At 38.3% G+C, this 13,075-nt stretch overlaps 1 protein-coding gene across 1 annotated transcript in view; it reads left to right on the top strand.

Annotated features, from left to right (window-relative positions):
- Positions 1-13,075, top strand: part of MEGF9 (multiple EGF like domains 9) — an 87,580-nt gene that overhangs the window by 39,706 nt on the left and 34,799 nt on the right. The window contains exon 2 of the mRNA XM_089913677.1: positions 2,524-2,725. Coding sequence (XP_089769803.1) covers positions 2,524-2,725 — 202 coding nt within the window. The remainder of the gene's footprint in view (positions 1-2,523; positions 2,726-13,075) is intronic.

Here is a 13,075-nt window from a genome sequence, read left to right as displayed (position 1 = left end):
GAGAGATAAGCTGACACCAAAGGTTAGGAACTGAAGAAGTGTGGGCCAAGAGTTGGTCAAGTGAGAATATCTTTGTGGAATCCTTTGTTTGGACTTGTGTGCATAAGCTATTTGTGATGACATAAAGAATTTTGAAGGTTAATTTCGTTGTCTAGAATAGAGAAGCAAACTTCTTTATAGCTTTCTTTTTAAGACTCTGGATTTGCAGTTTATCCAGTATCTTTTTAAAAATCATCAAAAGTTATGTTAAAGATTTTTTTCAAGCTAAACTTTTATCTATATGTATAATGTCATTTTATATATTGATAGTTCCTTACTTATTCAGAAGTATAATTTGTCATAGATTTCTCTGAGCTTTTTTTTTTTTTTTTTGTGGTACGCGGGCCTCTCACTGTTGTGGCCTCTCGCGTTGCGGAGCACAGGCTCCGGACGCGCAGGCTCAGGGGCCATGGCTCACGGGCCCAGCCGCTCCGCGGCATGTGGGATCTTCCCGGATCAGGGCATGAACCCGTGTTCCCTGCATTGGCAGGCGCACTCTCAACCACTGCGCCACCAGGGAAGCCCTCTCTGAGCTTCTTAAACCGAGGTCCATAGCTACTTTGGAATGGGGGTTATTCCTAAAATATGTACAAGGTTTTATCTGCAATTGACTTTAACTACATGTTTCTGTATATGGTTAGAAAGTCCTATGTTGATACTTTGTCAAACTATGTGGAAAATACTTTCTTCTTAATAGAATGAGTATAAATAATAGCAAAAAACAAATCCTAATTGACCTTTAAATGTATCTGCATTAAAAAGCTGAAGCCACTAACACATATATATGGAATCTAAATTAAAAAAAAAATGGTTCTGATGAACCTAGGGGCAGGACAGGAATAAAGACGCAGATGTAGAGAATGGCCTTGACACGGGGGTGGGGGGGCGGGAAGCTGGGACGAAGTGAGAGAGTGGCGTGGACGTATATACACTACCAAGTGTAAGATAGCTAGTGGGAAGCAGCCGCGTAGCACAGGGAGATCAGCTTGGTGCTTTGTGACCACCTAGAGGGGTGGAATAGGGAGGGTGGGAGGAAGATGCAAGAGGGAGGGGATACAGGGATATATGTATACGTATAGCTGATTCACTTTGTCATATAGCAGCAACTAACACAACACTGTAAAGCAATTATACTACAATAAAGATGTAAAAAACAAAAAAAATCTAAAGCTGGGACTTCCCTGGTGGTCCAGTGGTAAAGAATCCACCTTACAATGCAGGAGACACGGGTTCGAGCCCTGGTCTAGGGAGATCCCACATGCCGTGGAGTACCTAAGCCCACATGCCACAACTACTGAGCTCGCATGCCACAATGAGAGAGCCCGCGTGCCACAAACTACAAAGCCCACGTGCTCTGGAGCCCACGAGCCACAACTAGAGAAGAGAAAAACCCACAGGCCACAACTAGAGAGAAGCCCGGGTGCTGACATGAGGAGCCTGGGCGCTGCAACAGAAGATCCCGCATGCTGCAACTAAGGCCTGATGCAGCCAAAAATAAATAAATAATAAAATAAATCTTTAAAAAAACCCACGGAAATGATTTTTTTTTTTCGGTACGCGGGCCTCTCACTGTTGCGGCCTCTCCCGTTGCAGAGCACAGGCTCCGGATGCGCAGGCCCAGTGGCCATGGCTCACGGGCCCAGCCGCTCCGCGGCATGTGGGATCTTCCCGGACTGGGGCAGGAACCCGTGTCCCCTGCATCGGCAGGTGGACTCTCAACCACTGCGCCACCAGGGAAGCCCCTTGGAAATGATTTTTCTTTTTAAAAAGTTAAAGCCAACTACTTCTAAATATTTTCATTCAAAAAACTGTTTGAAATATCTAAAGAAAATGTTTATTTTCTAAATCTTTTAATTTGGGAAAGAGATTCAAATTGTGATTGGTTTTAACCCACTGATCAGGATGCCCCTGTAAATGTTCTCACCTGGGATTTATTGTTTGTCATTTCCTCACCTTAAAGTTGCAATTCTCCGTTAATTTCTTCCTGGGAAGAACATAGTAGTTCATGATTCCAGCTGTAGCACAATCTTGTCTGACCTGTATAAGTTACCACAGTCAGCCGTCTGCACTTTTGCTGCTATACAGCGGGATTATTTATTATTTAACGTGTAGTCATTTCCAGCATGTGCTCTCAGTGCCATGTAGATAAGCATAGGCCCTGCCTTTGGAGATTTCTAATCCAGAAAAACTAGTAATATACAGACCCACCCATACATTGGAGTATAGGGTAAGAGGGCTAGAAGATAAAGAGTGCTGAAAAAGAAATTGAGAATGTTAGTTTTATAATTAGTTTATATACTTTACTGTATATAATTCCCAATTTAAATAAACTAAATAGGATAGAAAGTGAATTTGAACTAGACTTAATTTTATCCATCCTTACAAAGTTGTCATGAATATTTATTAAGAAAAATAAAATAGAGCTCATTTTATTAGGAAAGCATTAAACTTTAATTGATATCTCTTTCCCTCTTTTCTTTGCAGGATATGTATGTAACTGCTCTGTGGTCGGAAGCCTGGATGTGAATCGCTGCAACCAGACCACAGGGCAGTGCGAGTGTCAGCCAGGTTATCAGGGTCTTCGCTGTGAAACCTGCAAGGAGGGTTTGTACCTGAATCGTACTTCCAGGCTCTGTCTGCCATGTGACTGTAGTCCACGTGGAGCCCTCAGCATACTCTGCAACAGGTAAGCAGCAGAAGTTGAAGGTAAAATTAATTTTATTTTATCACACACACAAAAAGGCCTCTGCTCTCAAGGACCAGACTGGTTTAAATAAAGGGGCCATAGATTTACAAAATATTTCACATATTTTTTATCATTTTGTGAATTATATTTGATGTCAAGATTTAAAAGCTTCTAATTTACTGATTTAGTTCTTCAAAAGCACCTCAGTAACCAATTTTGCCTTGTAATAGTTTCTCTAAATTTCATGGAAAAAAAGTATTGAGAAAGCAGTCTGCTTCCTGGAAGCAATAACTTCCAGGCATTTCCAGTGAAAATGTCCTTGTTATGTTTATTAACATACTATTAGAGTTTCAGGAAACTTATTCTTTGGTTTATTTTTTCTCTTTTCAAAATTCTAAAGCTGTTTCTTTGCGCACGTAAGGCTTAAACTTGGTAATATCCTAATGTCTTTAATTAGTGTGAAAAAGACTGGTTTCACTCTATGTACCAGTATGTACATTTTGGGGGACCAAAACTAGATTAAGCAGAGATTGTCTGGAAATTACCTTTAAAATAGTAAATTATTTGTAGGTGACTTAATCTAGTAGAACAGTGCCCTGTAATCTAAGGATCTGCCTTCCACTCCACTGAAAGTAATTATCATTTGACCTTGTGTGAGGTACTTAGCTTTCTGTGGACCTCAAGTGAAAAAGCTGAAGAGGCAGTGTTATGTGATGAAAAGAACAGAGCTTTAGGATCAATCTAACCTGGGTATGGATCCAAGATCAGCTGCCACTTAGGAGCTTTGTGATTTCAGCAACTTATTTCACTTCTCTGCGCCTCAGTTTCTTCTCAAGGTTGTTGTGAAGGTTAAATGAGTAGAATCTATGTAAAATACCCAGCACACCTCACTCAATTAATTCTGGTTTCTTTCAATTTCAGAGGAATATTGTTGGCTTGATGAGGGAGTATTTTTAAATAATCTTTAGCTCCTTGGCAGAAAAGTTTCTTTATACTTAGCAGTAGATACTTTGGATGCTTTATAAATCATATAGTACAGGGACTTCCCTGATGGTCCAGTGGTGAAGTCTCCGTGCTTCCACTGCAGGGGGCCTGGGTTTGATCCCTGGTTGGGGAACTAGGATCCCACATGCAGCGCGGCGCAGCCCCCCCAAAAAATTGTATTGTACAATACTGTATCATATTGTACTTCTATTAAAAATATAGATGTGAACTTAAGAAGTTTATAATTTCGAATACAACAATAATCGATGTTTATGATGCTTGGTATTTTTAAATAGTTAACTGTCTAAATCCTCATAGCAACTCCTTTTATGTAGGTTATTAAATCACAAAGATAGTAAGTGGCAGAAAAGGAATTCCAAATTTGGTCTTCCAGTACTAAGTCCAGTATTCTTATCATCATGCCGTATAGCTTCTATAATGAGAAAACTGATAATCACTTTGTTACTTGAGTTTGAGAATATAACGGTTGCTTACCATTGCTCCCTTTACTCCCCTAAAACATGCCGACACAAGTTATATTCAGAAGGCCCACATTTCTTACCATTTTAAAAGATGAGATTTGTATAAGTTTGTTCATTCTGGTACCTAAAGGCATGTCCACTACTTTTTTTAAAATAATATTTATTTATTTGGCTGTGCTGAGTCTTAGTTGCGGCACTTGGGATATTTGTTGTGGCATGCGGGCTCTTCGTTGTGGTGTGTGGGCTCCTCCCTAGTTGCAGGGTGTGGGCTCCAGAGCACATGGGCTCTGTAGTTGCGGCATGCAGGCTCTCTAGTTGTGGCACGTGGGCTCAGTAGTTGTTCCATGGCATGTGGGATCTTAGTTCCCCGACCAGGGATCGAACCCGCGTCCCCTTCATTTGAAGGTGGATTCTTAACCACTGGACCACCAGGGAAGTCCCCTGTCCACTACTTCTTTTAAAATAAGATTCTGCAAACACATTTGCTTTGAGTACTTTTGGAAAGATAAAAAAGTGTTTACTTCTAGGTCAAACTACCTTATTAGAGGAGAAAGAAATGAGAAGAGTGAGAGAGAGTTTGAAAAGCTGGAGAAGAGGGAAAAAAGTAATACTAATGTTTATGTAGTATACTGCTGTTTTCATAGGTCTTTTACAAATTACTTTTTATTTATCTTTTCCCTGACAGTGAATGTCATCAAGTGACATAGGCTAAAACACCATTCTGAAAATAGGTAGTAACTATAAAGTAGTGGAAAAGTGCACTGGACATTCGAAAGTCTAGGGCAGGGGTCTGTAAACCAAATCCATGAACCAAATCCAGTCCACTGCCTGTTTTTGTAAATAAAGTTTCATTGGAGCACAGAAGCCTCATTTCTTGATTGTTTTGGCCCCAAGGATAGGCATATTAAAATTTTGAGATAAATCCATAATTCTTTTCTATGAGTTACTACAGAGTAATATTTAATTAAATTTAAAAAATAATATTATTTCAAAATGTCAGGCAATTTGTCAGAGCAAGCAATGCATCACAAAAGTCATTTAAAAACTTGTACTTAAAGAAAGTCATTAGAAGGAAGGCATGGGAGCTCAGAATCCAGCTCTAAGCACTGCATTTCTTTTTTTCTTTTTCTTTTCGACTTTTAATTTTATTTTATTAAAAAATGTTTTTAACATCTTTATTGGAGTATAATTGCTTTACAATGGTGTGTTAGTTTCTGCTTTATAACAAAGTGAATCAGCTATACATATACATATATCCCCATATCTCCTCCCTCTTGTGTCTCCCTCCCACCCGTCCTATCCCGTCCCTCTAGGTGGTCACAAAGCACCAAGCTGATCTCCCTGTGCTATGCGGCTGCTTCCCACTGCTATCTATTTTACATTTGGTAGTGTATATATGACCATGCCACTCTCTCACTTCATCCCAGCTTACCCTTCCGCTTCCCTGCGTCCTCAAGTCCATTCTCTGCATCAGTGTTATTCCTGTCCTGCCCCTAGGTTCTTCAGAACCTTTTTTTTTTTTTAGATTCCATATATATGTGTTAGCATACAGTATTTGTTTTTCTCTTTCTGACTTACTGTCACTCTGTATGACAGACTCTAAGTCCATCCATCTCACTACAAATAGCTCAATTTTGTTTCTTTTTATGGCTAATATTCCATTGTATATATGTGCCACATCTTCTTTAGCCATTCATCTGTCGATGGACACTTAGGTTGCTTCCATCTCCGGGCTATTGTAAATAGAGCTGCAGTGAACACTGTGATACATGACTCTTTTTGAATTACGGTTTTCTCAGGGTGTATGCCCAGTATTGCGATTGCTGGGTCGTATGCTAGTTCTATTTCTAGATTTTTAAGGAACCTCCACGCTGTTCTCCACAGTGGCTGTATCAATTTACATTCCTACCAACATGCAAAAAGGTCCCCTTTTCTCCACACCCTCTCCAGCATTTATTGTTTGTAGATTTTTTGATGATGGCCATTCTGACTGGTGTGAGGTGATACCTCATTGTAGCTTTGATTTGCATTTCTCTAATGGTTAGTGATGTTGAGCATTCTTTCATGTGTTTGTTGGCAATCTGTATATCTTCTTTGGAGAAATGTCTCTTTAGGTCTTCTGCCCATTTTTGGATTGGGTTGTTTGTTTTTTTGATATTGAGCTGCATGAGTTGCTTGTAAATTTTGGAGGTTAATCCTTTATCAGTTACTTCATTTGCAAATATTTTCTCCCATTCTGAGGGTTGTCTTTTTGTCTTGTTTATGGTTTCCTTTGCTGTGCAAAAGCTTTGAAGTTTCATTAGGTCCCATTTGTTTATTTTTATTTCCATTTCTCTAGGAGGTGGGTCAAAAAGGATCTTGCTGTGATTTATGTCATAGAGTGTTCTGCCTATGTTTTCCTCTAAGAGTTTTATAGTGTCTAGCCTTATATTTAGGTCTTTAATCCATTTTGAGTTTATTTTTGTGTATGGTGTTAGGGAGTGTTCTAATTTCATTCTTTTACATGTAGCTGTCCAGTTTTCCCAGCACCACTTACTGAAGAGGCTGTCTTTTCTCCACTGTGTATTCTTGCCTCCTTTATCAAAAATAAGGTGGCCATATGTGCATGGATTTATCTCTGGGCTTTCTATCCTGTTCCACTGATATATGTTTCTGTGTTTGTGCCAGTTCCATACTGTCTTGATTACTGTAGCTTTGAAGTATAGTCTGAGGTCTGGGAACCTGATTCCTCCAGCTCCGTTTTTCATTCTCAAGATTGCTTTGGCTATTCGGGGTCTTTTGTGTTTCCATACAAATTGTAAGCACTGCATTTCTTACTACAAGAAAGGAAGTTAAATTGACATGAGACTTGAGGAACAGAAATGGGAAGTTGCAGGACTATGTACTTTGGCAAGAACATATGGGTGAACTCTGAGGAAACACCTCTATGTTCTGCTCTGCTATAAATTATATGTGGGTAAGTTAAGGGAAAAAGGAAATTGTAGGCAAGTAGTGTGATATGTAGCAGAAAGGAGGTGGAATCTGAAATTAGTACTTTGATTCCATTCTTGATTTAGCCACTTACTAACTGTACAATCTTGATCCTCAGTGTTTTCTACTGTAAAATAGGATTCATAAATGTAGCATGAAGAATTTTTGTGAGAATTAAATTGTGTGTGTGTATACCCACTTACATTGTAACTGGCACTTAGATTCGGCTCAGTAACACCCCAGTAGTTGAGTCTGTTTTTATTTTATTTTATTTTATTTATTATAAATTTATTTATTTATTTTTATTTTTGGCTGCATTGGGTTTTTGTTGCTGCACATGGGCTTTCTCTCTAGTTGCAGCAAGCGGAGCTACTCTTCGTTGCAGTGCAAGGGCTTCTCATTGCGGTGGCTTCTCTTTGTTGTGGAGCACAGGCTCTAGGCGCATGGGCTTTGGTAGTTGTGGCATGCGGGCTCACTAGTTGTGCCTCGCGGTCTCTAGAGCTCAGGCTCCGTAGTTGTGGCACATAGGCTTAGTTACTCCGCGGCATGTGGGATCTTCCTAGACCAGAGCTTGAACCCGTGTCCCCTGCATTGGCAGGTGGCTTCTTAACCACTGCACCAACAGGGAAGTCCCCTGTTTTTTTTTTTTAAATGAGGAATAGAATTGGTGACTCACAAAAGAGGAGAATTAAGTCACCCAGTCTTGGGTATGAGTAGGGGTTGGGATGTCTGTTTCTGTTGGTAGGCTAAAGAAGAAATTGTTCACTGTAGAAGAAAAAAAAAGTTTAGCTTATTTTCTTCCATTTTAAAGAAACCCATATATGCTTTTTAAAATTGGACATTTCATACTTTAGAATAATAACAGCTAAAATGAATTGAATGCATGCTAGGCACTATCCTAAGGCCTTTGCAGGTAGTGATTAATTTAATCCTCACAGCAACCATATCAGGAAGGCACTATTATTATTATTCTCATTTGTACAGGAAAAGAGTTGCAAGTTAGGTAATTTGCCTAACTTATGATATAGTAGCCAGTAAATAAGAGTTGGAATTGAAACATATACAGTCTGGATCTATAGTATATATTTCTATCCATTATGTTGGTATAGCCCCTCTCGAAATCTCAGATATTGAGCAAAGTGAGTGAGTATTGTAAGAAACTTTGATGCTGTGGTGCCAACTACTTGATATTTTATAGGAATTTCTTCTGATTATATAGTTGGTGCTATATAAATAACTCTTCTTGGGAAAGAGTAATCCTAGTTTTAGCTTAGTAGACATTGAGAACATTAGAGGAAGTTTATAAATATATGCTAAATTTCTAAGTAGAGTAGTTTAGAGTAGGAAAAAAGCAGGAATAATTAGGAAAGGATTCCCAGAGGAGGTAGGAACTGAGTTGTGCCTTACAGGTTATGATTTGGGAAGAGAGATGAGAAGAGAAAAAACATGTGAATCCAAGAGAATTTCCTAAGTTTATGCCATGAGATGAGAAATATGATCTCCTAACACATATGCAAATTCTCTTCTGTCATGACCTTCTTGTTCTTTTTTTTTTTTTAAATGAAAGTAGAATTGTGGACTCAATTCTGTCCAGATTCTCTGATACATCTACTGTCATACATCTACTATGAATGAATAGCTGGCTTTTTAAAAATTTATTTGCCTGTTCTTTTTGTTTTGCCTGTTCTTTATGCCCATATATTTCAGTGGGAGTTTGCCCCAGTGAGGGTAGAATTTGGCTGCAGGAGCCAGATGTGGGTTGAGCAATGTCTTTGTGTGCAAACACAAGTTCCTTTATGTACTGACAGATGGCCACCCCTCACATCAACAGTGGTGTTCCAACCTGTTTAATTGGGAAGGATTTGGTCTACAATATCTGTCTTTTCACTTTTGCTTTTGGAATGCATTTCTAATATTTTCCTGGTTCACATTTGGACATATGTTGAATAAATGAATGGAGAAATCAGCATTTTATCTCAATAAAGCAGTATGCCTAGTGAGAGCCTGACTCTCTTAATATAACCTTAGAATGTCATCAGGGTTGACTTATATGTAGGCAGTAATATACTGATTTGAGATTTTTTAATGTATCCATAGTAGGTTAGTATACAAGGTGCATCATTTAAAACTGTCTCTGTGAGATAACAAAGTTCTGTCGTTGCGTAATATCCTTTCCCATAAAACCTGTGGTTGCTGCTGTATAATGTATGTTGAAATATTTACTACTTTGCATTTTTAATTATGGGAATATGCCCCAGGGCAGAGTGCAAAATTTTACTCATGAAATAAACTTAGGCTGAAATAAATGTCAAATAGAAAGATGACAAAATCGCCAAGACTTACATTCATATGGGGCTCTGAAAATCATCTGTTGTGTAATAATAAGGAGTAACAGTTGCTTGTGTAAACTCTTACTTATTACTTTGCCTGTAATTCTGGGACATCAAGAAAAAGTTATTTGATCACTAGAAACAATTAAAACTTGAGGAAACCTTTGTCATTTTATTCACTTATTTCATTTAACAGACATTGCATTTGCCAACTGTATGTCAAAAGATATTACTTCTGTGCTCAAGGAACTTGAAATGGAAAGATAGAAACACAAACATAATATGAGTATTTATAAAGTACACAGGAGATTCAGGAGGTCTTGAGAGAGGAAGTTGCATTTAAGTTGAAATCTGAAGGATGAGTAGAAGTTTGCATGAAAGAACAAGCCATGTTTTAGTAGACTACAAGTGGCTCACTATTTCTTGAAGGCAGGGAACACTTGACAGTGGTAGAGAGGAAAGGTTGAAAAGATGAGATTTTTGTCTATTTGCTTACTGTTGTATCTCTAATACCTAGAATAGTGCCTGGTACAAAGTAGACTCAGTAAATACTTGAATGAACAGAATGAGTGAATGGTTAAGAGTAAACAGGGCCAGACCATGAAGGGCCTGATATGCCATGTAAATTAGTTTGTCCATTGAAGAATACTGAGTAAGGAGTAACATCGGATTTGCTCGTTAGAACAATTACTCCATCAGAAGTCTGGTGGATAGAGAGAGTGAGCTCAGGCAGAGAGACCATGGAGAAGGCTATCGTGTAACTCTCCAAGCAAGAGAAATTAAAGGGCTGATCTAAGGCATTGACACTGGCATTGGCAATGGTGCTGGAGAGGAGGGAACCAGCGTAAGAGAGAAAATCTATAGAACTAGATGGTTGATTGTATTTATAGAGTAAGAGAGAGATAGATATGACTCCCATGTTTTTTGCTCTGGCTCTGGCACAGGCACATGAGTGAAGAGATGTTCTATTAACTAGATAAAGAATACAGGTGGATAAGCAAGTTGAAAGGAGATGATTATGATCTTAGGCTTCAACATGTTCATTTTCTATGGGACATTCAGATAGTGGTGTCTGGTAGACAGTTGCATATGCATTGTGTGCCAAACTCAAGAAATCTTATAAACTAGCTAGCATATTCTTAGGAAAGGAAGCTAGCATATTCTAAGGAAAACAAAGCAAAGCCTTATAGCTTTAATTTTACTTAAAAATAACTTTATTCTATACCCCCGTTATTATTCTTGCAATTATACCAATCTCTAGTTTAAATTACCTTTTTTTTGGTACACTTCAGTATTTTTTTCCTTGAAGGTAGAATTTTAAAAGGTAGCTGTCTTGGTCAGAAGCAGGTAACTGATCTCAGCCCTTATCCTATCGTGGTTCATTTGTTTCAGTAAATGTTTCTACAGTTCCAAATGGTTTATATCTTAGAAAATAAATCATGTAATGTTCATGGTAAAACAGATTAGAATAAAATTTGAATGTTAATAAATAGCCAGACAGGGGCTTATTTAGAAAAGGCACTGAGTGCATTGAGGTTTAAGTGTAAATAATGCATGTCTATTACAGTTTGGAAAGCTTTGTATGTTTTTCCGTGCACTCTGTGTTAAATCCTCCTTTCAATACAGAACATGATCTGCCCTCCTGGTCTTCTAATTATTAACTAGATATCATATGTAGTCGAATGAAAAAAACAAACAAAACACTTTTTCCTCCCAGCTATTGGTGACCTTTGTGAACATTAACGTAACATGTCACAGTGAATTGATGTAGTTGCTGTTGATCAAATGCGTAATTTTTCCTAAACCATATTGCAGAATCCTCTGCTTCTTTCATTTTATTAAGCCAGTTTTAGGTCAGTTTGGAATTTTTTAAAGAAATCTTTTAAAGTTAAAGTATTATTATTGATAATATTAAAAGATTATTTATTTTGCTTCTTCTGAGAAGCTCCCCCAAATCTGTAGTTATATATACGCTAATACTACAGATAATCAAGTTCATATAAATGTAGTATTTGGTACCAAGGTATTTATTCGTTTAACAAATTATGTGCAGGATACTTTAACAGACCTTGTGGGAAATAAATAGGACAATGTGAAGACCAAAGGAGCTTCTTGTCTAGTAAGGTCATTAAGAAATACATACATACATATATATATATATATATATATATATATATATATATATATATTTACAAGGTAAAAACTGAGCCACATCATAAAATAGAAAGATAAAATGTTAAGGGGATTAAACTGGGAGATATCACTTATAGCTGGAAAAATCAGAGATGATTTCATTGAGGAGATAGCTTTTGACCTCAGTTTGAAGGAAGGAAAGGATTTAGACATACAGAAGTGCAAAAGGTAGAAAAGAACATTACAGAATAGAAACAGCAAGATTAACATCTCAGAGATGTGCTTACACAGGATGTAAGGTGGAAGAGCAGTGGGGCAGAGGAGATAAATCTGGCAAGTCCTGCTGGGGTCAGGCCCCAGAGGGCCTTAAGGGCCAGACACAGGACTTGGATTTTATTCACAGAGCAATTTTAAGCAGGTAAAAGATCAGCACTGTGTTCTAGCAGTAGTAGATTGGGTGGATATAGGTAGGGGGAGATCAGAGGCAGAATGAAAACTGTGAGATTGGAGAGACTGCGGAGAGAAAGGAGAATGGTGATCTGCCCCATGATAGTGTTTCTGTGCATAATTCTCTAGAAAGTTTATGATTTTTGCATTAATACATGCACACAAATCTAAAGGTAGTTTGTGTTTCTAAGTTGAATTTAGGGAAGTGCTCAGTCCCAGGATTCCTTCTTAGGCCCATACCCTCACTGTATGCTTACCGTTCTTCCTTTGTTGCAGGCTGCAGGAATTGAATCTGCTTTCCTATGCTTCAGTAGTTGCTACCACCCACTGTATCCCATGGGATTTTTATTCCCTCATAAGCCTTGCTGCTAAGTGTCAAGCCATGTCCCCATACTCATGTTCTTTCTGTGTTGCTAAAAATAAATCCAGGGGCCCTTTACCTTTTAAGCATTTTAAAAACTATTCATCTTTATAGAGAGGCCTGTGGGGGTAGCAAACAATAGATATGGGGAAGTTGAAAGCTTATACACCTGGTGAACTTTCTGCGAACGGGCTTCAAGTATAGGCATACCTCTTTTATTTTACAATTAATTACTCTGACACTCATATGCCTCAGTAGCATAAATCCAGTGCCCTCTTTTTGCATCAATCCATTCCCCAACAATTAATTACTAATTTTCCAGTAGCTCTAGGAGTCAATCCCCCTCTAATGCTGAGTATCAGGGGAACATGATTCTGATCAGTTCACTGATCTTGTTGTTTCTTACCCTTATATTGAATTTTGGGGTTGAGGCCTGACCCTGAACAACCTGACAGATGATGCTTTTACTGGTCCAGAATCGTTGACAGCAACGCTTCTTTGAGGTAGGATGAACCCACTCCCTTGGTTCCAAGTTCCTTCAGTTATACTCTAAATTGGGACTCGGAAGTTACAGAGATTGTAACAACTGGCTCCTTTAGTTTATACGTGCAGCTACATCCCAGTGTATAAGCCAGTTCCAAGA

The sequence above is a fragment of the Delphinapterus leucas genome, chromosome 6 (genome assembly GCF_059928025.1).
Source record: "Delphinapterus leucas isolate spDelLeu-1000000601 "Yukka" chromosome 6, BTC_Dleu_Yukka2, whole genome shotgun sequence".
Classification (NCBI taxonomy): domain Eukaryota; kingdom Metazoa; phylum Chordata; class Mammalia; order Artiodactyla; family Monodontidae; genus Delphinapterus; species Delphinapterus leucas.
The sequence above is the reverse complement of the archived record's forward strand: the minus strand, read 5'-3'. Positions and strand labels throughout refer to the sequence as shown.